The sequence below is a fragment of the Gopherus flavomarginatus genome, chromosome 3 (genome assembly GCF_025201925.1).
Source record: "Gopherus flavomarginatus isolate rGopFla2 chromosome 3, rGopFla2.mat.asm, whole genome shotgun sequence".
Taxonomy (NCBI): Eukaryota; Metazoa; Chordata; order Testudines; family Testudinidae; genus Gopherus; species Gopherus flavomarginatus.
In genome coordinates this window covers 39,270,344-39,294,510 of record NC_066619.1, presented here as the reverse complement: position 1 = coordinate 39,294,510, position 24,167 = coordinate 39,270,344, and the positions used below count along the sequence as shown (strand labels likewise).

Here is a 24,167-nt window from a genome sequence, read left to right as displayed (position 1 = left end):
TGCCTCAATCTCCTGATCCATCCACTTCCAGGGTGCCTGAGCCCCCTCCAGAGTCTGGGAGCTATGCACCATATCCTGACTCACCTAACCCTAACTCTCCATTAGCCTCAGATGAAGCCATCCTCCCTCCACCTCCACAGTCCGTGGACGATTGCAAACAATTTCAAGAACTTTTTAGGAGAGTTGCAATCAGTCAGGACATCCCCTTAGAAGAGGTTCAGGAGAAGCAGCACAAACTCCTCAAAATTCTTCAACCATCTGCGCCCTTGAAAATCGCGCTCCCTATAAATGAAGCACTCATGGAGCCAGCTGACACCCTCTGGCAAACCCCAGCTTCTCTAGTACCAACTTGTAAGAAGATCGAACGTAAATATTACATTCCTGCAAAGGGCGCAGACTTCCTATTTTCTCATCCACCACCAAACTCTCTTGTCATTGATGCAGTTACACAGCGAACTAAACAGTCACAATATCGACCGACCCCACAAGACAAGGACTTTAGACGCCTTGATGTCCTGGGCCGCAAGGTTTATACATCCTCTACACTACAATTCAGGACTGCAAACTATTCTGCTCTCCTCGCCAGCTATGATTTTAACAACTATAATAAGCTTCTCGAATTTGCCTCATATATCCCAGAGGACAGTGTTGGACCCCCAAGTTGGGCCCTAGGGCCAGGCAGCTGGTGCTCCAGCCTCCACCCCCAACGGATTTTTCCCCCAGCCCCCAAAGCTGCCACTGATCACGTAGCTGCTCGGAAAGCAGAACTTGTAACAGGAAAGGCAGCCTTGTGGTCAGCCGGCCTGAAGGGACGAAGTTCCCCTCACGACGGTTGCTTCCTGGGCAAGGATGTAGGGGCCCGATTGCCTCCCTTGTATGGGCATAAGCCACTCGCGACCCCGCAATTGGCTTCTCACAAATTATGACGAAAAATTCGCTATATATTCCTGACCCCCCTCCCGGGGACGGGGGGAGAGAGAACTCGAATTCCCGTCGAACCGTATCCAGGCCTGATCAACCTGGCTCTCTCCTGGCTCACGCATTCCCCAGAGCCTGACTGCTTGCCGGCCGTAATGAAACTTTTGTGGTTTGTATGTGTAAGTATAATTAGTTGTTAAGGATATCTGTATATCTGTGTTGCTAGATAAGAGGCAGAGACTGGTTCCAGCCGCCCCAAGGCTCCTGCTAGGGGAAACCCGTTGACCAGGAAACCTTGAACGCAAGGGGGACCAGTTGAGCCTAGCAATTTGTGTCTACTAAGATTAGTTGCTGCATTTATGAGTACTAACAGCACCAATATCACTTTTATTAACCCCTGGGACGACCTGAATAATTACTGGGACTTAGAAAAATACCAGGGCCAACTTCTATTTGTAATTGTAGTGTTTGTGTTATTTGTTCTAGTATTATATTGTAAGCCCAAGCTGTAACTAATTGTGTTATCCCTTATCCTTATCTGTGACTCATTTAATAAATCCTTAATTTTTAACACTACGCTTGATTGCTTGCGTTATCCCCGTCACTACCCTTGGGCACTTGTCACCCCCCCCCAGGGCATCCAGTGATCGAACCTCCGCCCTATTCCAACGCTCATTACCCGGTAGATAACGGGCACCTGGTGGCCATATCGGTGGAGCAAGGGGCGAGAGCAATCTGTAATCAACAGACAGAAGAGCAGACTTCAGATAAATCCTGTCTGAGGGACAACTGATCTCCAGAACGGCCCTACAAGCATCCCTAGATACAGCAGACACAACAGCCCATACCACTGCAACTGCTGTGGTTATGCGCAGATTCTCATGGCTCTCTGCGTCAGGCATTCCTAAAGAACTCCAGACCAAAGTGGAGGACCTCCCCTTTGATAAGGACAAACTCTTTCCCAAAAAACTGACGAACTCCTCCACACCATGAAAGATTCGAGAGCGACACTGTGCACCCTGGGCATTCACCCATCACTTCCCAGGAGACAACTATACCAACCATACCAAAGACCACGCACACATCAGTACTATCGACCTCAATCCAGAGCATATGACGCAACTAGGAATCGTACTAGACCTCCCAAACGCAGACAAAATCAAAATCAAGCCACAACCTTCCATCCACCAGGCAATAAACAACAGTTTTGAAGCTTTGGTTGAGGGTCTGCACTACCACCCCTTGATTCCACCGCTTACTTGTCCATTTGGCCACCGCCTCCAGTATTTCCAACATGCTTGGCAGCGGATTACACAGGACCGTTGGGTCCTTGAAATAGTTCGGACCAGTTACTCCATCCCGTTCATATCCTACCCTCCTACCCTTTCCCCTTCCCCGTCCCTCTTCAGGGACCCCTCTCACGAACAGTTTCTTCGCACAGAAGTGGCACACCTTCTGCAACTAGGTGCAGTGGAACCTGTGCCGACGCAACACCAAGGGACAGGGTTCTACTCCCATTACTTTCTAATGCAGAAGAAAACCGGGGGATGGAGGCCTATACTAGACCTACGCCGACTGAACAGATTTGTGAGGACACAAAGATTCAGGATGGTCACATTGGGCACAATAATTCCTGCATTGGATCAAGGGGACTGGTTCACAGCCCTCGACCTACAAGATACTTACTTCCATATATCAATAAATCCAGCTCACAGACGCTTCCTATGATTCACAATCGGTCACGATCACTTCCAATACAGGGTTCTCCCTTTCGGACTCTCCACAGCTCCAAGAGTTTTTTCCAAGACCCTAGCCGTGGTTGTGGCTCACCTCCGCAAACACAGGGTCACACTTTTCCCCTACCTGGACGATTGCCTCATCAGGGACGACTCCTATGGAGAGACACTTCAAGCCACGCGCTTCGCCACTTCCATTTTTCACAGCCTAGGCCTCCAAATAAACATTCAAAAATCTACCCTGATACCTACGCAACAGATTGAATTCATTGGAGCCCATCTCCACTCAAACCGGAGCAGGGCCTCGCTCCCATACAACAGATTCCTCGCTATCACGCAGCTCATATGTACGCTCTCTATTCGTCCCAGGATGCAAGTGAGAATCTGCTTACAACTCCTTGGTCACATGGCAGCTACCACCTTCATGGTTCAACACGCCAGGCTACATATGCGATGCCTCCAGGGCTGGCTCAACTCCAGTTTCAAACCCAGCAGACATTCCTTAGGGATGCTGCTAACTCCTCCACCTCATGTTATAACTTCCCTACAATGGTGGACAAGTCCAGAAAACCTCTGCACAGGGTTTTCCTTCCAGCAACGATCCCCAACGCTCATGCTCACCACAGATGCTTCCCTGATTGGTTGGGGAGCGCATCTAGGGCAACACAGGGCACAAGGCCGGTGGTCTGCATCAGAGATACATCTACACATAAATCTCTTAGAGCTCAGAGCAGTGAGGAGAGCGTGCCTTCACTTTCTTCCCTTCATAAAGAACAAATACCTGCGAGTCTTAACAGACAACATAGCATGTATGTATTACATAAACAAACAAGGGGGAGCATGATCACATACCCTCTGCATGGAAGCTATTCAACTATGGAATTGGTGCATACGACATCGAATACAGATCATCGCTTCCTATCTACCAGGCTGTCACAACACAACTGCCGACGCACTCAGCAGACACTTCTTAATGGATCACGAATGGGAACTGCAGCCCGCAGTACTCTAACAGCTCTTCTCCCACTGGGGCATGCCGTCCATAGATCTCTTTGCCACGACTCGAAATCGGAAATGCCCTCTGTTTTGCTCCAGAGCGGGGCTCGGGATTGCATCCTTAGGGGATGCATTCCTCATCCCATGGAACAACTATCTCCTGTACGCCTTCCCACCTATCCCTCTACTACACAGAGTTCTTCAGAAGATCGCGGATGACAAGGCTCAGGTCATCCTTATTGCCCCGGCCTGGCCAAGACAGACATGGTACCCCTACCTTCTCCGCATGTCTTCCCGTCGCCCATGGGCTCTCCCCAACAGACCAGACCTCCTTTATCAGGACAACGGACAAGTCCTTCACCCCCAGCTCCAGAAGTTACACCTCACAGCCTGGTTCCTTCATGGTTCCAGACCCATGAACTAGCCTGTTCTGAGCAGGTCCAATATGTCCTCTTGCACAGTAGGAGAGACTCCACTCGTAAAACCTACCTTCAGAAGTGGAGACGTTTCGCTCTTTGGTGCTCGCATAACCATTTAGCACCCAATAATGTGACCCTCCCTAACATTCTAGACTATCTCCTGAAACTGAAACAAGACAAACTCTCGATCAGCTCCATCAAGGTGCACCTGGCGGCGCTTACCACCTTCCACGACCTATTGGATGGGTACTCACTCTTTACACACCCCACCATTGAACGCTTTCTCGCTGGTCTGCAAAATCTTTACCCTGAAATTCATCCAACAGTGGCTACATGGAATCTTCACCTCGTACTTCATGCCCTCATGAAACCTCCATTTGAGCCGTTAGCTACCTCCTCTCACCTCCATATGTCCATGAAGGTGGCTTTCCTAGTTGCCATAACGTCAGCGAGGAGAGCTGGTGAAATGAGTGCCCTCAGGGCCCACCCCCCCTACACAATCTTCTCCAAAGATAAAGTAACTTTGAGACCATATCCTAAATTTCTTCCTAAGGTGGTGTCAACCTTCCACCTCAACCAACCTATATACTTACCTACTTTCTATCCCAAACTTCACAAAACTCCGCAGGAAGCAACCCTGCATACTCACGATGTGAGGAGAGCAATTGCCTTTTATTTAGAACGAACTAAACCATTTCGCAAGTCTCCACGACTCTTCGTTTCCATTGCTGAAAGATCAAGGGGCATGGCTATCTCTAAACAATGTCTGTCCAAATGGATCTCTGACTGCATCAGATCCTGCTACCGTGCGAAGGACCTTCAACCACCCGATAACATTAGAACTCATTCCACTAGAGCCATGTCGGCATCCGTTGCCTTCTTACACAACGTTCCCATTCCTGATATCTGCAAGGCGGCTACATGGTCATCTGAACACATGTTTGCAAAACACTATGCTCTCACGCAAGACACCACGGCAGACGCAATAGTAGACCATACAGTACTATCTTCAGTACTCCCTGCCGCATCTCCAAAGTCCCACCAACCTTAGTGGGTACTGCTACACATTCACCTAGAGTGGAGCACCCACAGGGACAGCACTCGAAGAAGAAGAGAAAGTTACTCACCTTGCAGTAACTGAGGTTCTTAGAGATGTGTGTCCCAGTGGGTGCTCCGCTCCCCGCCCTCCTCTCCTCTGCTTTGGAGTACTAGTTTGATGCTCCACGGTAGAGAAGGAACTGAGGACGGTGTGGGGCGCACACACTCAGGAAGATTCCAACTAGACGGGAGATACCATCTGGGTGCGTGCGCCCCAACCAGGCACTGCTACTGAAAATCTCCGATCAACGGTGCCGGGACGCACAGTCACCTAGAGTGGAGCACCCACAGGGGAACACATCTCGAAGAACCTCAGTTACTGCAAGGTGAGTAACTTTCTCATGCCGAGAAGGAACTTGAGAAAATTCCAAAGTTGTCAACGTATTTTGCGCTGCAATCCAACGTACAGGTACAGGCACATGAAACGGACCGCGCTAGCAGCGATGAATCGTATCCAGAAGTGCTTCAAGTGAGGTCGAAGGTGAAGCCAGTTGTTCTATCAAACAAACTGTGACAGATATTCCAGCTGCTGCCGGGAAAGAAGTATCTGAATCTGAACCACTGACTGATGATCCAGGAGATTGGCCGTCTATAATATCGGACAGGCAAGTGTGTGACATTGTTGCACGTGGCCCACCGCAGCAGAATGAAAGTTACGAATTTCCATTTAACGAGGAAAGACGGAGGTTCACAAGTACTCATTTCTATCGAACCATGGCAAATGGCGAGAAAATAAGACGTTCATGGTTAATGTACTCAGTTCAGAAAGATGCCATTTTTTGTTGTAAATTATTTGGCACTGGCGACATACCGCTACGTCGTGGAACATCTGCTTGGAAAGCACTGTCAAAAAGATTTCAGCAGCATGAAACAGGCAAAGGTCATCAAGACTGTATGGTGAAATGGTTTGACCTTCGGTCAGGCATAGTAAACTGTACATCTATTGACCAACTCGAATTGCAGGCTTTTCTGAAAGAAAGATTTCTAGAGAAATGTTGTCAAACGCATGGTTGATGTCATTATTTTCTTGTCCAAAAGAAACTTGGCATTTTGAGGAAATAATGAAAAGCTCGGCGATCCTTCGAATGGCAACTTTTTGGGACTGTTTGAATTGCTTGCAAAGTATGATATTGTCCTCAGCGAACTGTTACAGAGGATTAAGAAGGCAGAGACACATGTTCAGTATCTCAGTCCACAGATCCAAAACGAGCTGATTCAACTTGTTGCCAGTAACATTCAAGAGGCCAACATAGCGCAGCTTAAAAAAGCAAAATATTATTCAGTTATTTTGGACTGTACTCCCGACAGGTCACATGAAGAACAGATGTCTGTGGTGTTACGCTTTGTTGAATGCAACGGTGAAGATGGTGTCAATATTCGTGAAGCGTTTATTGGTTCTCTTAATGTTCATGATACAACTGGCGAGGGCCTATTGGAAGCGTTTCTTGAAAAGGCAAACAACTTAGGAATAGACATTGCTGACACGAGAAGCCAAGCTTATGATAACGGTGCAAATATGAGAGGAAAGAATAAAGGAGTTCAAGCCCGCATGCTAGAAATAAATTGACCGTGCCTTGTATGTACCATGTGGAGCTCACACTTGGAATCTTGTGATCTCAGACGCAGCAAAGTCATCGAAATATGCCGTTGACTTTTTCGGTCTGATTAACAGAATATACGTTATCTTTTTCTTCACCTTCATGTTGGGATATACTTCAGGAACATATGCCAATATCTGTTAAAGGGTTATCGGACACTCATTGGGAGTCGAGAATGATGCTGTGAAGCCATTGCGTTATCACCTTGAAGAATTGTGTAACGCTTTGTCATCTTTGTGAGAATATGCGCTCGAAAAGAAAGATGGCAATACAGCAACAGAAGCCGATGCGCTTTTAGACCATGTTACTACGTGGCCTTTTGTTCTGATTGTGTACACGTGGTACGATATACTATTTCACGTCAATAAAACCAGCAAATTAATTCAGTTACCAGATGTGTCAATTGATGTACTGCAGGCAGAAGTCGGTGCTACAATGAAGTTTTTGGAAGACTATCGAAATACAGGATATAACTCTGTGGTCACAAATGCTCAATACCCATATGCTCTGCTATTTCACGTGCAAGTGTTTCCAGAAACCAGGGTGCAACATAAGAAGAGAATGTTTGATTACGAATGTGCTGATGATTCGAGTCGTCTTTCTGCCGAAGAAAAATTCAAATCGCAGTTCGTTCTTGTTCACACTGATCAGGCCATATCTTCTGTTTCGTTGCGATTTGACCAACTCCTGCAGTGGTATAAGTTGTTTGGATTTCTGTACAACGCTAACAGCCTGAACCAGTGTCACAGAGAAAATGAACTGGAGAATCACAGCAAAAATTTTGAAAGAAAAATGGGAGACATTGATGCCAACGAACTCATAATGGAATTGAATCGTTTTATTTGTCATCGAGAAAGAGAGGACTTGTCACGGCAAACAATTTTTTAACGTACATATACAAGAACAGCCTTCAGGAGATATATCCGAATCTTTGCATTTGCATCAGAATTCTTCTGACCACACCAGTTACTGTCGCTGGTGCTGAAAGGAGCTTTAGCAGAATGAAACTGATCAAGAATATCCTGCGCTCAACCATGACAGATGAGAGGCTTTCTGCGCTTGCAGTTCTCAATCGAAAGCAAGATTGCCAGATCTCTGGACTATGACGCATTGATTAACCAATTTGCGGAGAATAAGGCTCGAAAGAAGCGCTTTGCGTAAATACGGAATACATGTACACTGCAGGCTTATGTATACATAATATGAACCCTGTATATTGTATAAAATAAATACCACATTCCAGTTTCTGCATTGTAAGGGGCCCCGGACATATGTTCGGAGGGGACCACTTTCTTTGTTGCTACGGCCCTGACTGATAGCAATCTGGCATTGCAAGCTTCCAGAACATGATCACCTTTTGCTTCTCCACTGTCAACGCAGCTCTCATTTTGGTGTCCCTGCGGTGGAGGTCTGGAGTGAGCTTAGCATGCAGATCCAGAAATGTGGACTTTGTTGCATCCCAGACCTGCCTTAGAATGTGATTCCACTAATCAGTGCTTGTTTCTTGGGCTTAAAAGCTGTGATTCACTGTGCGGAGCTGCTCCATGAATGCCATCAGCAGTCTGGCATTTTATTTGCTGTGTCCATCAGCATCCAGTTGTTGTTGTGCTTGAACATCTCCATATTTTCCTCATTGCATACTCAGTTGTAGTAGTACTCATTTAAGTTCTGCAAATACAGGAGAATCAGGTGTCCTGTATTAGCAAAGGTCATTATATCTGCACTGAGCTCTGCAGGATCCATGCTTCTTCCGGAGAGATGGCAGAAACCAAAAAGTGGTGTGTGGGACTCTAGAAGTTTTTTTTAAAAAGGGTGCATAAATGATGGGATGGAGAAAGTGGCATAGATGGAAACTTAACCTCCAGCTGCCATAAATTGCTGGTATCCCGCAAAATACTGTGAAAATGTCCTGCAAGACATAGAGCTGGATGGCAGCACATGGGAGGGCATACTAGGATTTGCTGCATTTTACATCAGCGCAACCACTCGGGGTGAGTATTCACAAGCGCCAGTGCAAGCAGCCAAGTTGGTACTTGCACAAAGGTTGGTGGCGTATGCTGATGTAACTTGTGTCAACTGAACTTTATAGTGAAGACATGGCCTTAATTTGGTAAAGTTATAAGCAACAGAAAATGAGGGGATTATGATTAGGAGTGTACTAAATTGCAAAGAAATCACATTTTTCATGGGTTGGTCACCACATAAATAGCAAATTTTGCAAATATGTTAGTCCATGACCAACCCATGAAAAATGTGTGATTTCTTAGGAGCATTTCTCAAACTGGGGGTTGTATTTCAAAAGGGAGTTGCAAGCCTATCGTAAGGGAGTTGAGGTATTGCCACTCATACTTCTGGGCTGCCTTCAGAGCTGGGCACCTGGCCAGCAGCTGCCGCTCTACGCTCTGCCTTCAGAGCTGGGATTTCACAGAGAAGACCAAATTTCATGGTCAGGGATGTGATATTCAAGACAGTGAATTTGGTAGACCCTTAATTATAAGTGTTAGGCAAGCTGAGCTACAGGATGGCTTTATGGCTCTGTCTATAATATATACATGAGGTTTGATGACCATCTTTTTTATTTTTATATATATACACACTTTTTGAAAGCAGAATATCTTGTTTTGAAAGTGGTGCTTTGTAATGAATACTATGTAGAATGCTGACAGTTTGTCTGAATGACATATGTCCGAGGTTCAGATTTAGTCACAGCTGTGGTAATTACATAGTCATTGTAACCCATCAAGGATCATTTAAATGTCTGTCAATTCACTGTTTGAGAACTAAAGCTTAGAAAAGTCTTCTGCTTTGAATGTATGTGTACTGATCGCTAAAGCGTTTCTAGCCATGGAGAGTAACAAAACATTGAATCTTAAAGCAGGGAATGTTATCTATTGTAGTAAAATATGTTTGCTATGTGTTTGAATATTACCCATCTAGTTGTTTCAGTACCTTCATAAAAAAAACTTTAAAAGCAGAATTACCTCTGATGTGGTTCCTTTTCCTAGCAAAGACTAAGAAGCCATTTTGAATCCCATATTTTTGGAGATGTCTGTCATAAGCAGTCCCTGTTTGTATTTTCAAGAAGTACTACTACAGCCAACTAAATTTAGTGAATAAAATATCAACTTTTTGTGTTCTGTTTCTTAAATCCGATAATTTTCCCCCTCCATTTCAGTGAGTTGGCTGTAGTAGTACCTGAAAGTTCAAACAGAAACTGTATATGTCATCAGCAAAAGCCTGGGAGGGGAAACCACAGCCGAGGTACAAATATTAACTGTGCTTTAACTTTTGTGTGTGAAACTACTGAGTGTGTTTAGATAGGTAACAGCTGTTAATGAATTTATTTTGAAAATAAAAATCATATCAGTTGCAGTTAGATGATACTGATTAATGTCTTGCTCTTTACTTCAATTCCAGAATGATCTTAGTAAGCTATGTCTACACGAGCACTTTCATTGGTATAACTTACGTTCAGAGGTGTGAAAAAAACACACCCCAAGCGACATAAGTTACTCCGAAGAACACACTGATTTGGACAGTGCTATGTCGACGGGAGAGCGTCTCCTGCCAACATAGCTACCGCTGCTTGTTGGAGGTGGTTTAGTTATGTCAATGGGAGAGCTCTCTTCATGGCATAGAGCAGTTACGTGGGAGATTTTACAGGGGCGCAGCTGCATTGGCCATAGTTAGTATTCCTATTAACACATAGTATTTGAAGATAAATGCTTATACTATCTGAAACCTAATTAAGTAACAATTTCAAACATTCATCTCTCATTGCATAGCATTCTAGTACTACTGCATTTCAAACAAGGAATGTAAAACTTGAGAGTAATATTTTGATTAAAAGAAGTGGTTCTCAACCAGGGGTCTGAGGCCCCCTGGGGGGCCGCGAGCAGGTTTCAGGGGGTTCACCAAGCAGGGCTGGTGTTAAACTCACTGGGGCCCAGTGCAGAAACCCAGAGTCCCACTGCATGGGGCTGAAGCCCGGGGCCCTGAGCTTTCCCACTTAAGACTGAAGTCGAAGCCTGAGCAACTTAGCTTCCGGGGGGCCTCAGGCAATTGACCGATTGCTACCCACTAATGCTGGCAATGGCTTTTATATGCAGAAAACTAGTTGTGACATAGGTGGGCTGTGGAGTTTTTTTATAGTGTGTTGGAAAAATCTTAAATGCCTAGTATAGAGCAGTAAATAGCAAGGAGTGGACTCATTTTAAGGACAGTAAGAACTGTGTGGATATTTTTATCGTGTATTATGTCTTTTCACTAGATTAGTTGCAACTACTACTTTGAATAATTAGTTTACATTTTTCCCTTTTGAAACTTTCCTTTTATTGGCTAGAAATGAAAATAGCTAACCCTGTTCGTGATTTCATTTCTTCTCTTAGGGCCCAGTTCAGATTTGAAGCAACCTACATACATAGGATTTGAAAGAGATGTTTTCAAAACAATAGCAGACTACTATGGCCAGATGAAGGAACCTCTACTCACATTTCATCTTTTTGATGTTTTTGTCAGTGTGTTAGGTAAGTTGGCTTGTAATATAATAAATAGAAGAATTGTGAACAATTATGACTCTTCCCCCACATTTCCACAAATTATCTTAACTTTTATAAGGATTTAACAAGTCTCTCAATTTTTTTTACCTATTCCTTCTACTGTAACTATAAATAAATATTCTAATATGTAAATACATTTTGATAACCAAGACAACACAGTGCTATTGTTGCATACCTTAAGTTGTGTTATGAGGCTGATGGTCTTGGACCATGTTTTTAAAGATATTGAGGTGTGGCTGAATGACTTAGATAGCTAAATCTTATTTTCAAAAGGGACTCAGCTCTTACGTTCTATTATTGACTTTCTCTCTATGCACTCTGTATGCATTTTATTCTTGTATGCTTTTACTAGCTAGCATTAAATTATCTGTTTAAAAAATCCTATTCAATTAAAATCTTTCCCTGTTCTTTCACATACTTTTTATTTGCATGTTACTTTCCATTGTATGTTGCATTTCACTTCACACAGCATTGACTGGGTTTTATTTCACAGCTGCAATAATCTTCACAAATAGAATACAAAAAAACCCCACTTCACCTATAACAATGTTTATGTGAAAGTGAAAAAAGTTTTGCACACTTTTTTTCAGTTAAAAGTGGCTTATGCACTTTTGAAAATAAGATTTAGGCAGTACTGAAAATTTTTACTCCAAGAGCATAAATACTAGTAGCTGGCCTTTGGTGAATCTGTTCTGTATGTAACATGGAGGAGGTTTCATTTCCGTCTTCTAAAGAGAAACCTGATCTGTAGTAAAATACAGTGATTATGTAGCATAAGAAAAATGCTGTCTTGTGGCAGAAATGTATAGTGTGGTTTTTAAAAGTTTATTAAGAATATTGTTTTCTACAAATAATGGTACTGGAGCTAATCTCAAAGCTTGTTATTATTAAGGATATCTGAATAAATAGGCTTCAAACCTTATGCCTCCTGCAGAAAGCCCATGCCTGTGAGTGACCCGCACTCCAGCTAAATGCTTGGGTGAGACTTGCACATGAGATCACTGTCAGATCTGCCACCAGTTCAAGCTGCATACGAAGGAGGACTGGGAGGCCAGTTTCAAGACCCTCCTGATGGAAGTGGTGCTCAGACTGGCTTCAGAGCTAAGCCGATTGGGCTTGGCACAGTACCTTGGTGTCTATACGGAGTGCTCCTCTTGCTGCATGGGACTCTTGGCACCATTCCCCATCACCGGTGCTGAGAAAGAAACATAAGAAACAGTGGTGCAAGAGAGGGCATTCCCTGTATCTAAGAGAGGACAAGCACAGGGAGTGGCATGCAACCTGGGTCTGGCCACTCTTCTCTCCCTGCTCTGCAGATTGCGCCATCGACTCCGCCCTGTTGGCAGGCTCTGTTGAGTCTGCTGTGGGACCAGCTGTTGGCACTAGGGAACATCGTGGCACCAGCAGGATCATGGTGCCATCCACCATGGAGGCATTCGTTGTGGTCAAGGACTTACTGACACTTTCAGTACCAGCATCGCCGGCAGTGCAAGAGTTGGCACTAGTGGTGAGGGTGAACAGAAGGAAGCGTGCTGCCTTGAGCCCTCATTCAATACTAGAACCCTTGTTGGCAACCTGCTGCACGATTTTTTTAATGGCACGCTGCTGCCTGCCGGGATCCCGGCCCCACTCAGCCCCCCCGCCCACGGCTCTCTCCTGCGGGGGCAGGAAGCAGAAGCTTGGTTCTGTCGGCAGCCAAGCTTCCACTTCCCCCGCTCTTCCCCCAGTATGCTGCTTTCCTGCCCTCCCTCCTCTCCTTCACTGCGCTGATCACCCTTGCGAGGGGATGGGGAGAAGTGGAGCTGCAGTGTGCTCGCTGTTTCAGAGAGGAGGCAAAGAAGAGGCAGGGATGGGGCCTTGGGGAAAGGGGAGGAATCGAGGCATATCCCCTCCAGCCCCCTGCCATGAGCTGCTCATGGCAGGGGGCTGGGAGCACTCTCACAAGCTAAGCACCCCAGCCCTCTGCCCTAACCCCTGCACCCGACACACACACCCTGACCCCTGCACCCCCATACACACACCTAGCCCTCTGCCTTGACCCCTACACCTCCCCACAACCCCAGCCCTGACTTCTGCACCCCCCACACATTCCACACTCCATGTCCTGATTCTTGTACAGCCCCCCCCACATCCCCACCACCACCCTGAGCATCAAACAGGAGCTCCTGCACACACACACCCACATTCCCACCTGCAGCCCTTGCACCAAATGGGAGCTGTCCCTGGTAAGCGCTCCATACCCAAACCTCCTGCCCCAACCCTGATCCCCCTCCCTCATTCTAGCTCCTGGTCAGACCCTGCACCCAACCCCCAGACTGCTCCTTCATCTCCAACCCTGTGCTCCGTGCACTCCCACCCTCAGCTAAGTGCGGAGAGAGAGGAAGAGAATGGGCTCGAACCAGGGAAAATGTAGGTACCCTCTCTGTGTGGGCAGGGCCAGGACCCCAGACCAGCAGTGGGCTGAGCGCAGCTGGCAGCCAGGACCCCGGCTGGCAGGAGCTGGCAGACAGAACCCTAGACTGCTGGTTTGGGGTCCCGGCTGCTCAGTCCACTGCCAGTCTGGGATTCTGGCCACAGGCCCCTTGCCAGCTGGGGTCCCAGCCACAGGTCCCTCTCAGCCCGCTGCTGGCCTAGGTGAACGGAACCTCAGGCCGGCAGCAGGCTGAGCGGGCCGGCAGCGTAAGATCAGCATTTTAATTTAATTGTAAATGAAGCTGCTTAAACATTTTGAAAACCTTGTTTCCTTTACATACAGCAATAGTTTAGTTATATATTATAGACTTAGAGAGAGACCTTCTAAAAAACATTAAAATGTATTACTGGCACACGAAACCTTAGGTTAAAGTGAATTAGTGAAGACTCGGCACACCACTTCTGAAAGGTTGCCGACCCCTGATCTAGAGAGAAACTGGCCGTGCTGATGTCGACATGGTATTCCCTGCTTCAGCACCAATCCCTGGATACTCTGCACTGGCCCTTGGAGCTGATGCATACCGCACCTCCGTGGTTCCTGAAGATGATGACTCATCATCAGAGTCTGAGGTGGAGTTCTGCACCCAGCAGAGGGGCCATTACTAGTGCCTCACCAGACAGCCCTACATGGTGGTGGATCACAATGTGAGGATTCCTACCAGACCAGCGGGCATTGGCCCGTGCAAATGCAATGGCCTTTTTGGAACCCTTGGGGTTTTCCGCCGAAGCCTGGCCCTCCTTCTAGCTGTTCCTACTCTATGATGTCAGAATGACTCCTCTGTCACACCGAGCAGTGCCCGACCCAGACTTCAGTACTGAGCCTGGTACTGATCCTCAGGAGCTGGAATTGCGGGTTTCAGTCTGTGCAGAAGGAAGGAAGGAGGGCCCACTGCCCTTGGGGTCTCTATTGTTGTTGTTCTGTAACAAGCAATGTACATGATTTCAACTTGAAAATATAATCTTTTTTTCCCCTTCAGTTGATAATGTTTCAGTTGAACAGAAAATCAAGGAAAATTGCATTTGCAGAAATACATGGAAAAATCACAGTTTGCAGTTAGCCGTTACAACCACAGAGAGACAGAAGGTTCACTCATTGCAATTCCTGAAAAGTTGAACATTATCCAGAAATTATTCCTTTGTTTTTGTGGGATTTTTTTTTTATTAGGAAGAAAGATGTGGCTAAACTTGATGTTGTGCAGGATAATTTTCAAACTACAGAGGAGCTAAGGTCCCAAGCTACAGTGATATTTATACATTGCTTAATTTACATTCTGCCTAATTCAGTGATTGTTTTCATAGAGATTCTTCTCTACCTAGTTGGTATTATTCAATCACCAGTGATAGAAGCATGCTGTGAGTTAACCCAGCGAGACACTTTTTGAGTTGTATGTGCACCAATGTAACAATGTGCCAAATAAGCATTTTTATGCTTAACTTGGAATCATATATAAAGGTGGGGGGAAGAGGGTAGCTTTGGTGTTGCATGAATACATTTGCCATTGAGCTTAGCAAAAACTATTTTCAGTAAAGTGAAATTGGGTGATCAGTACTGTAACTTATCTTGAATATTCTGGTGTCAATTTTGGGTGCTATGCTTGGACTAGAGTAATGTAATAGTAGATTTCTTTTGTCATCTCTGATTGATTTATTAGCAAATAACTTTCACGTAATGCAGTGTACAGAGTTTTCAAATGCAAATTTGAAGTGCATGTGTTCTCTTCTTTCTGAACCTTCCTTCTAAAAGAAATTCTTAAATAAGTTCAGGAGGACGATCAGAAAATCACCTTACCAGGCAATATATTTGTGGCTATTAAGTCATCCCTTCAGTTCTTATACCTCTCTTAATTAGGTGAATGTGCAATTGTTTTTCATTTCCCTTCTTTCAACCTTAGAAATATAATATAAAAAGGTCTGATTCACTGGAGAGTTAACTAGGTAAACATCACCAAGGTCTGAACATCTGGGTTATCCTAGTCTGCAAAGCCATACTTGAGTTATTGGATCCTTGTTGATACTGTGATTAAGTGTGTGTGACGGGTAGGGGGAGAGTGGCTAAGACTTCTGGGAGCATGTCTCATGCTTCTTACTGCTGCAGTAAGATGATGAACCCACTCTAATTCTTTCTCAGTGAATTGCAGAAGATCTTGTCTATCCTTCTGGTCATATGAAGGGAGGAATTGTGGGAAGATATTGGGGGACTATCAGCAATCAAGTGATTTAGCCTGCATCTCCCTGCAAAGGTGGTGAGTTACTAGGGTGACCAGAGAGCAAATGTGAAAAATCAGGATGGGGATATTTAAAAAAAAGACCCAAAAATTGGGACTGTCTCTATAAAATCAGGACATCTGGTCATCCTATGAGTTACCAGCTCATGTAAAAGTGGCACCCAAGCTCTAGCCCATAGCCCTGTGCAGGCTATGGGATTGAAAGAATCAGTAAACTTGGGTGAGAGGCTTTTGCATGTGGAATAGTGTGGGATTAGGGTAACTCCCAAGTAAGAGTCCAGAATAACTCTGCAATGAAGATGTAGACTATTGGTTCTTTGTAAGTGTCTGATTCTTTTTGTAAGTTATTAATTTGGTAGTACTATGTATACCTCTGGTACAGCAATTTAAATTTCCAAATTGGCTCTGTGAGAAGAGCTCCTCTTAATTTGACCTCAAATGTTAGGTTAGAGCACCTTCTTTGCTTCTCTCTTTTTGTGCCACTTACACTTGGACTTTGTTTATGTTAGGTGCTTTACAAACGTACATGAGGCATGGTCTCTGCCCCAATGGTTTTTCAGTTTAAGAACTTGTCTTTTTAACTGCATCCCATATCTGCTAATGTTATCTTATTTGCCTTTAGTCTCAGACAACTAGCCCTCATTCATGTCCCTGTCTTATACAAGCACTGTATCACTTATTCCAATACACCAGAGTATAGGCCCTTTTTTGTCATCGGCATATAGATGCATAACAGGGAATATATAACCTGGAAAATTCCAGAATGGGTAGAGCTTGTCACTATATTACAGGATTCTAGATAGATTTCCCTAAACTGTTTAACAGACTCATTTCCAGGAAACATTTATGCCATTTCTGGGTTCTCTTTCATAGTATCCAAGAACTCTCTCTTTTAGGAAGAATATATTCCACCCATGATCAACTTAGTTTTCTCAGTTCAAATAGTATACCTACATGCTCTGGGTTACCAAGCTTGAGTTAAATTGTCAGAATCCAAGGATTGACTTCAGTAGGGGCAGGATTTCACCTGTAGTCTATATTCTCTTCTGCGAGTTACCTAATTCTTGTTTCTAAACCTGTTAACTATCCCCATGTGGTAAAGTAGAGTGGCTTTCCTCCAGTACAGAAGGGGTTAACTCCCCCTGGTGGGAACAGCTAACCGTGCCTTCCCCCCCCCCCCTTGCAGGAAGTGCAGGGACACAGGGCAGGGCAAGGCAGGAAGTATAAGAGCCGGGTCCTGAAGCTCAGTTGGGGCTGGACCAGGGAAGGAGGCAGATGTCCCTCCCAGAGAGCCAAGCCCATGCCTGCTCCTGAAAATGGCAGCGGGGAGAAAAGGCAAACCACAGTCCCAGGAGATGGAAGACACCAGGGGGAGACTGGAGGAAGTATCGAATGACTGTGAGACTGTGAATCAGGTCCCAGCAGCGACACAGCAGTGCCAGTAGTAGCTGTTAGGAAGTAGCTCAGGGAAGCAAGACTTTGGTCCAGTGGTCCAGTTGTGCTGCTGGGACATGAAGCAGCGACTGCATGTTTCCTTAGTGACCCTGTGGTGGGATTGCCAGTCACTTCTAGGGACCTGGGTCTCCCTATCTCTGGCCCCATACGCAGGGCTGGTTACATGCTAAACTTTAGGCCAGAAATGTTGGCTGTTTGCTCAGTCCTCACTTTAGGAGGCCTGGACAATAGACTCTTGTTGGTTGCTCCAGCCAGGAGGCCAGAACCCAAGACTGCTTAAGTTCTCAGCCCCACACTAGGAGCCCCACAAGGAGACTACCTCTTGATGTTCTGAACCCGCACCCAGCAGGTTGAACTGGGAATTGCACAGTTGTACAACCGCAAGCCAGGCTGGCGACTGCTTCACCCGGTAGGCATACCAATCCCCCACTGCTGCTGCCACAAGGGGTACCCTAACCCAGAGGTGCGGAAAGCTTGCACCCTGATTTCAAAGGACATCATTTATTTTAGTCCCAAAATTAACTGTGGCACACAAGTGAGTTATCTCATTTTTATTATTTGAAAATTATTTGCATCAGAAATAAAGAATCATAAAATGGAAGTTGAAAGTTAGAAGGTTATTTATACTAAAAATAATCCACAGTATTTAAAGGCTGCCTTTTTTTGTGTGTGTATTAATAGTATTTTGTGTTGCTATGCTTTGTGTCCATTATTTGGGCCTTGGCAGCTTGAGAAGCCAGCTTGTTCTCACCTTTAAGAATTTAGTCTGTGTGGTTGCACCAATATTTGTCACAGAATACCTGAAACTGAATCTAGTGATGCTGTCATACCTTCCTGTCTGGGATCTACCACCTCTGTGTTTTTGCTGTCTGAGTCTCAGCTTCTGACAGGCAAATATTGCCCCCTATAATTGGAACTTGTGGGTAGTGCAAGGCAAAAGGAAAGCTCTTGGGATGTGCCAGAGGCCAGGGCCTTTGTATGGACATCCTGTGTTCACTTGGATGTGTAGGGTGAGGACCTTTGTGGGTCTCTAATCATTCCTTGTCAGAGAGAATGCCTAACTTCACATTACCCTGCTCTTGGCAGGGGTGTCTGATCTCCCATTTCTATATGGAAAGCAACTTTATGAGGAGTGCGGGGGAAGCTGCATGCTGTGGCAAGGTGAAATGATCCAGCCAAGGTTATTGAATTTCAAACACTCTTGCATGGTATCTGTACCAATACATTAATTTTTCGTAATGAGAGAGTTCAACATACTTACTATTTTGTTTCTATCATCATTTCTTTGTTTTCATTCACTCTTACACTGCTGCTATCTAACCTTTTTGTAGCTGTTTGCTGAATTTGTCAAGCTGGGTTTATAGTATCTAACGAAAAAGTGTTGCCAATATATTACAAAAATATTTCAAGCTATACATGAGAATAGATTGTCTTCGGTAGACTCTTAATTGCTTTGTTATGTTGGCTCTTTAATCACGTTGCTATCAGATACAATTGCATGTAGATTCACTTTCAGTCAAAAGTTTTTGTGTGGTATAATAAAGCAAGAAGTTATACAAAGGAATGTGGGTATAAGGAGATAAAGTAATATTTTATTTTATGAGGTAGCGTACGTTAAAGTAAACCTTTTTATGGATATTCCACTATCTTGTTGACAGCTTATTAAGGGTGAAAATTATTTCTTGTCACACATTATTCTGTTACAGCTATTGAGAAATGCATTGAAAGTTTGGTCAGAAAGCAGCCTGATTATTATACTAAGTGATATTTTTAGAATGAATATGAAATGCACATATATTTATCTTTCCAAAAGATTAGACTTTCTAATTTTGGTTTTTAGAACTCTAGAACTGTCTTTGAACAGGCTAGATGTCATGACCCTAGGTTTCCTCTGAGTGAGTCTCAGATACCTGCTACCACCAGCTTTTCACTGGGAAATTTTACCTCAGGGTACCTCTCCCTCTGCTTGCTTGTAACAAGGACCATGTCCCAGGAGTGGTGGCACCTCGATAGGTATAGTAGGTGTTCTTCATAGCTGCTGCAGAAATCCCCATTCACCGCAGCTCCACTCCAGACTGAATTAGCAAACTTGCAATTAAAACCTATGAATGAACTCTGGTACTGAACATCTCTCAGTGCCAAGTGTCCTTTTCAAGCCTTGGAAAATATTATTTCATATCCCAGTTCAGGCTTCCTTTTCATAAGCAACAGAGTTTGACATTCTCCCAATCTGGTCTCACCGCTATAGTCTCAGCAGTCTGACCCTCTATCATCGCTGATGGACCAGTCTCTAGAGTTTGTGGAGATCTTTTATTGGCAACTTCAGCAAGCCTGCACCAAACCACCGCCAGCTGGCCACTCTCCACACTTTTGCCTCAGTGGTCCCCCTCTGATTGCTGACTTTCAAATAAGCATTCCAGGGTGGCTTCTTGCAATCCAATGGGCCCTCACAGAGTCCTGAGGTTTCAAATCACTAACTCACTTCCACCCACACATTTCATCTCCCACGTAGCTCATACCTGACCATAATATAAACACAACATGTAGCCTAATGTTCTCCATGCTAAGTGACAGTTTATTCAACATATCTAAAATAGTTGACGTGAGTCAGGGTTGGTCTACTCTGGGAATTTACATGATCCTAGCTATGGCTCTCAGGGATGTGAAGAATGCACACCCCAAGAGATGTAGTTATGCCAACCTCACCCCCAGTGTAGGCAGCACTAGGTTGATAGAAGAAGTCTTCTGTTGACCTAGCTACTGCCTCATGGGAGGTGGATTATCAATTCCAATGGGAGAACCTCTCTTTTCTGCATAGGTAGTGGCTACACTGAAGCAGTGCAGCTGCAGCACTACAGCGGCATAACTGCAGCAGTTTATGTGTAGATATACCCTGCGAATGGCTTTTCCCAAAATATTTCTTGCCAAGTTGTCTCAATAATGAATGTTTTATCCTTGCACTCCTTGTCTTTCAGGAGTTTTTTACTCTGGCTGGACTGACCTTAAATCAGTTTGTCTATAGTTTTAGAGGGTATAATCCATGTTTCAGTGCTGACTCTTATAGCTGTTATCAATTGATTTGGGCATGCTGTTTTGGTTAGGTTTTCCAGATATTGCTCCAATCTTCACTTTTTCATTTGATGGCTGCTGTTGTTAAATTGCAAACATGCCTGAGGCTGATGGTTACGAAGAGGCAAAGTATTAGATATACTGTGACTACTCCGTTCATAGCCACAAATACCAAGAAGTAACTTTCCCCTCTCTCACATAACCAGGCTGTGATAATGTTTACATTTTGTCATTTTCAAATTTACTGGAAGGAAGTTACGTGAATTCCTGAACTAGTTCACAAGGGGGAAATATATAAGTTCAAATTGTATTACTGCTCAACTTTGTGATGGAATTCTGCTAGGGGGTCAGGGGAGTAGGTAGGAAGATTTGGAAAATAGGTTTTAGATGTGTGAAATTTTTTAGGGAAAACTGTAACTAGGAAAGGTAATTAATTTAAATCTCTCAATTGTACAGATGTGGTCTTCTCATCTCAAAAAAGATGTACTGGCATTAGAAAAAGTTCAGAAAAGGGCAACTAAAATGATTAGGGGTTTGGAATGGGTCCCATATGAGGAGAGAGAAAGAGGCTAGGACTTTTCAGCTTGGAAAAGAGGAGACTAAGGGGGGATATGATAGAGGTATATAAAATCATGAGTAATGTGGAGAAAGTGAATAAGGAAAAAATATTTACTTGTTCCCATAATATAAGAACTAGAGGCCACCAAATTAAATTAATGGGCAGGAGGTGTAAAACAAATAAAAGGAAGTTCTTCACACAGCGCAGAGTCAACCTGTGGAACTCCCTGCCTGAGGAGGTTGTGAAGGCTAGGACTATAACAGGGTTTAAAAGAAAACTAGATAAATTCATGGAGGTTAAGTCCATTAATGGCTATTAGCCAGGATGGCTAAGGAGTGGTGTCCCTAGCCTCTATCTGTCAGAGAGTGGAGGTGGATGGCAGGAGAGAGATCACTTGATCATTACCTATTAGGTTCGCTCCCTCTGGGGCACCTGGCATTGGCCACTGTTGGTAGACAGGATACTGGGCTGGATGGACCTTTGGTCTGACCCAATATGGCTGTTCTTATGTAAATCTTATTTAAACCAGGTCTGCTGCAGAAAAACAAAAAGGCCATTGAAGCACTTCGGGTTTCCTGTCTTCTGCTGCCTCCAGAAAATCGGAAAAAGCTGCAACTGCTGATGAAGATGATGGCAAGGATCAGCCTCAACAAAGATCTGCCATCTCTTTGTGACACAGCTGGGACCAGAACACTGGTATGCATATTTCTAATATGAAAAACTTAGCAAGGCTTATGAAACCTTGAAAGAGCAGAGATGAAAGGTTCTTGTTAATACATACAAAATATAGTACATTTTGGAGATGATAGCAAACAAAGTTCAGTTCATTATTTCAACCCTGTAGATACTGATTGATGAGAGCACCATTTAGAAGTTGGAAGTTCTCCCTGTTTTCATAGAAATGGATAACAGTTGTGAATTGCAGCCTAAATACTTGGTCTCCCACAATATCAAATTTGTTTAAACTGAATAGGCTGCTGTACTTTGAGAACCTTTGGTGCCTTCAGGGTGAAATGTTGACAAACAATTTATGTGTAAAAGATTCTAGTGATATATATAAAAAACAATATTTTTGTATTCTGACAGTTGAGGAAAAACTCCATGGCTATGTTACTGCTGTTTGAAAGAACAATTAGGGACCATTTAAAGATGATTATGGTTTTAATATGGAGTATCAGATACATAGAAGATGGTTTTGGCCATGAAGCTTTACTGCAGCAGAGTTCTTCAGGGAAGGGAAGGGATGGCTAGTTTCCCACTTCCCCAGATAACAGGATTTCGGATGGGCTGCTCTAGAGGGAAGTAGTGTGTGGGGAGGGATGGTGCCTCTAGTAATCTGCTTTCCTTCCTCCCCCTTCACAGAAATTGCATCTGGGGGGATGGTGTGTGATGGGAGATGTTTCAGACACTGCCTTTTTCAGACATAGATTAAAGGTTAAAAAGAGATTGTTGTATACACTGAACTCAGAATTTGATTTCCTTAGTGCTCATCCATTGGAAAATGTCTGCCAGACTCTCAATATTTTTGTTCACCACTCTGCTATAAAAATGTTGGTTTTAAGTGCCATTTTTGTTAGATTTTGACAAAGCCATAGTTTATACTCAGACCCTCTCTCCAGCCTTGTTTCCTGTGTTTTGTTGCTGCTAATACCAATGACAGTAGAACGCAAACAAGGAAGTACAGTAGGCTGTGCAAAGTCACGTTGCCATTTGTTCTATTAGACATAAATGGCAAAGATTCCATGTGACAGAGAACCAAGGGGATAGGAAAATGTGGCTTTCTTGCCTTTGAGTATATTGCAAATAAAAGCGCAAAAGAAAATAATCAAGTCCCTTTCACTGTAAAATGAAACCAGAGTGCATGCACCTATTTGTTTTTTAGCCATTAAGAATTTAATTAACTATACATGATAACTTGATTAAAACCTCCTAAGTGCTATTATCGATCCTATGTGTGTACTCTGTACAGTGTTTTAATGTAGCAGTTGGCAAGTTAGTCTGTTGCATGTGGCAGAGAAGTAGAACTCTATTTGTCTGCTGTGCTAACAATGGCAAGTAGTGACTGGAAAATAGACAAAAGATGATTGCAATTAATTATTACAATTATTACAACTAATGTTGTAGCTTGCACCTGTGTCTAACCAGCTGCAGTAGTTTGGGTCCAGAGCTGCATGAAAATGAGCTGGACAGCTTTCTGAAATCTAGTTAGAATTACAGAAACATTTTCTTTGTTTTAATAAGGAAATCCAGATAACCTTGTGACTTTGCACTACATAATAGTCCATGATTTATTATAATGAAGTACTACTCTTATTTTCTCTTTGGTTTGATATCCCAATGAAATGGCTATCTTTTCAAGTCTTAACAATAACAGAGTTTTATTTCCAGTAGTTTAGGTCTGAAATAAAGGCTAGACTATGTAACTACACCACTGGAATCTAACCTGGTTTAATAGTTTCACTTACACCACTATTTAAAGAAGTATTGTGTATTGGAAACGTGTTGCTGCTGTTGAAGTCTGCACTTCAACACTATTTACAGTTTTTCCTGCAAACAGGGGAAAATGTATACAATGTTGTTTCCTGATTTTTGTTCCAGATGGTTCAAGCGTTTTCTCATTGCATCCTCTGCTCTAGAGATGAAGTGGATTTGGATGAACTGCTTGCTGCTAAACTAGTAACGTTCCTGATGGACAATTGCCAAGAGATCTTGACTGTTCCCTCCTCCTTACAGACTGTCATAGAGGAGCATGTAGTACATCTCCGAAGAGTCCAGGTGGGGCTAATAGAAGTGTTTCTTCTGTCATCACATGTCTTATTTTTAGGAACAGAAGGGAGAAATTTCAAGTCTTATAGCTTTTGCTGTCTCTCTGATATCTTAGGCATTGCATATAGCATGAATGAATTGCTGCTGTCAGCAACACGTTAAAGACATTGTATATTTATACAAACACTAAGTAGATATTGGGTAGTTAAGGCAAAGTAATAGTGCAGGGGGAGACTATATACCCACTGCATGTCATGAAGCATTGCTTTTTTGTGGCTGACTAATGAAACATGGTCG

The 24,167-nt window shown here is 43.9% G+C and overlaps 1 protein-coding gene across 1 annotated transcript in view; it reads left to right on the top strand.

Moving 5' to 3' along the window:
- Nucleotides 1-24,167, top strand: part of DEPDC1B (DEP domain containing 1B) — a 64,432-nt gene that overhangs the window by 33,393 nt on the left and 6,872 nt on the right. The window contains exons 7-9 of the mRNA XM_050947195.1: nt 11,154-11,291; nt 21,634-21,800; nt 23,703-23,879. Coding sequence (XP_050803152.1) covers nt 11,154-11,291; nt 21,634-21,800; nt 23,703-23,879 — 482 coding nt within the window. The remainder of the gene's footprint in view (nt 1-11,153; nt 11,292-21,633; nt 21,801-23,702; nt 23,880-24,167) is intronic.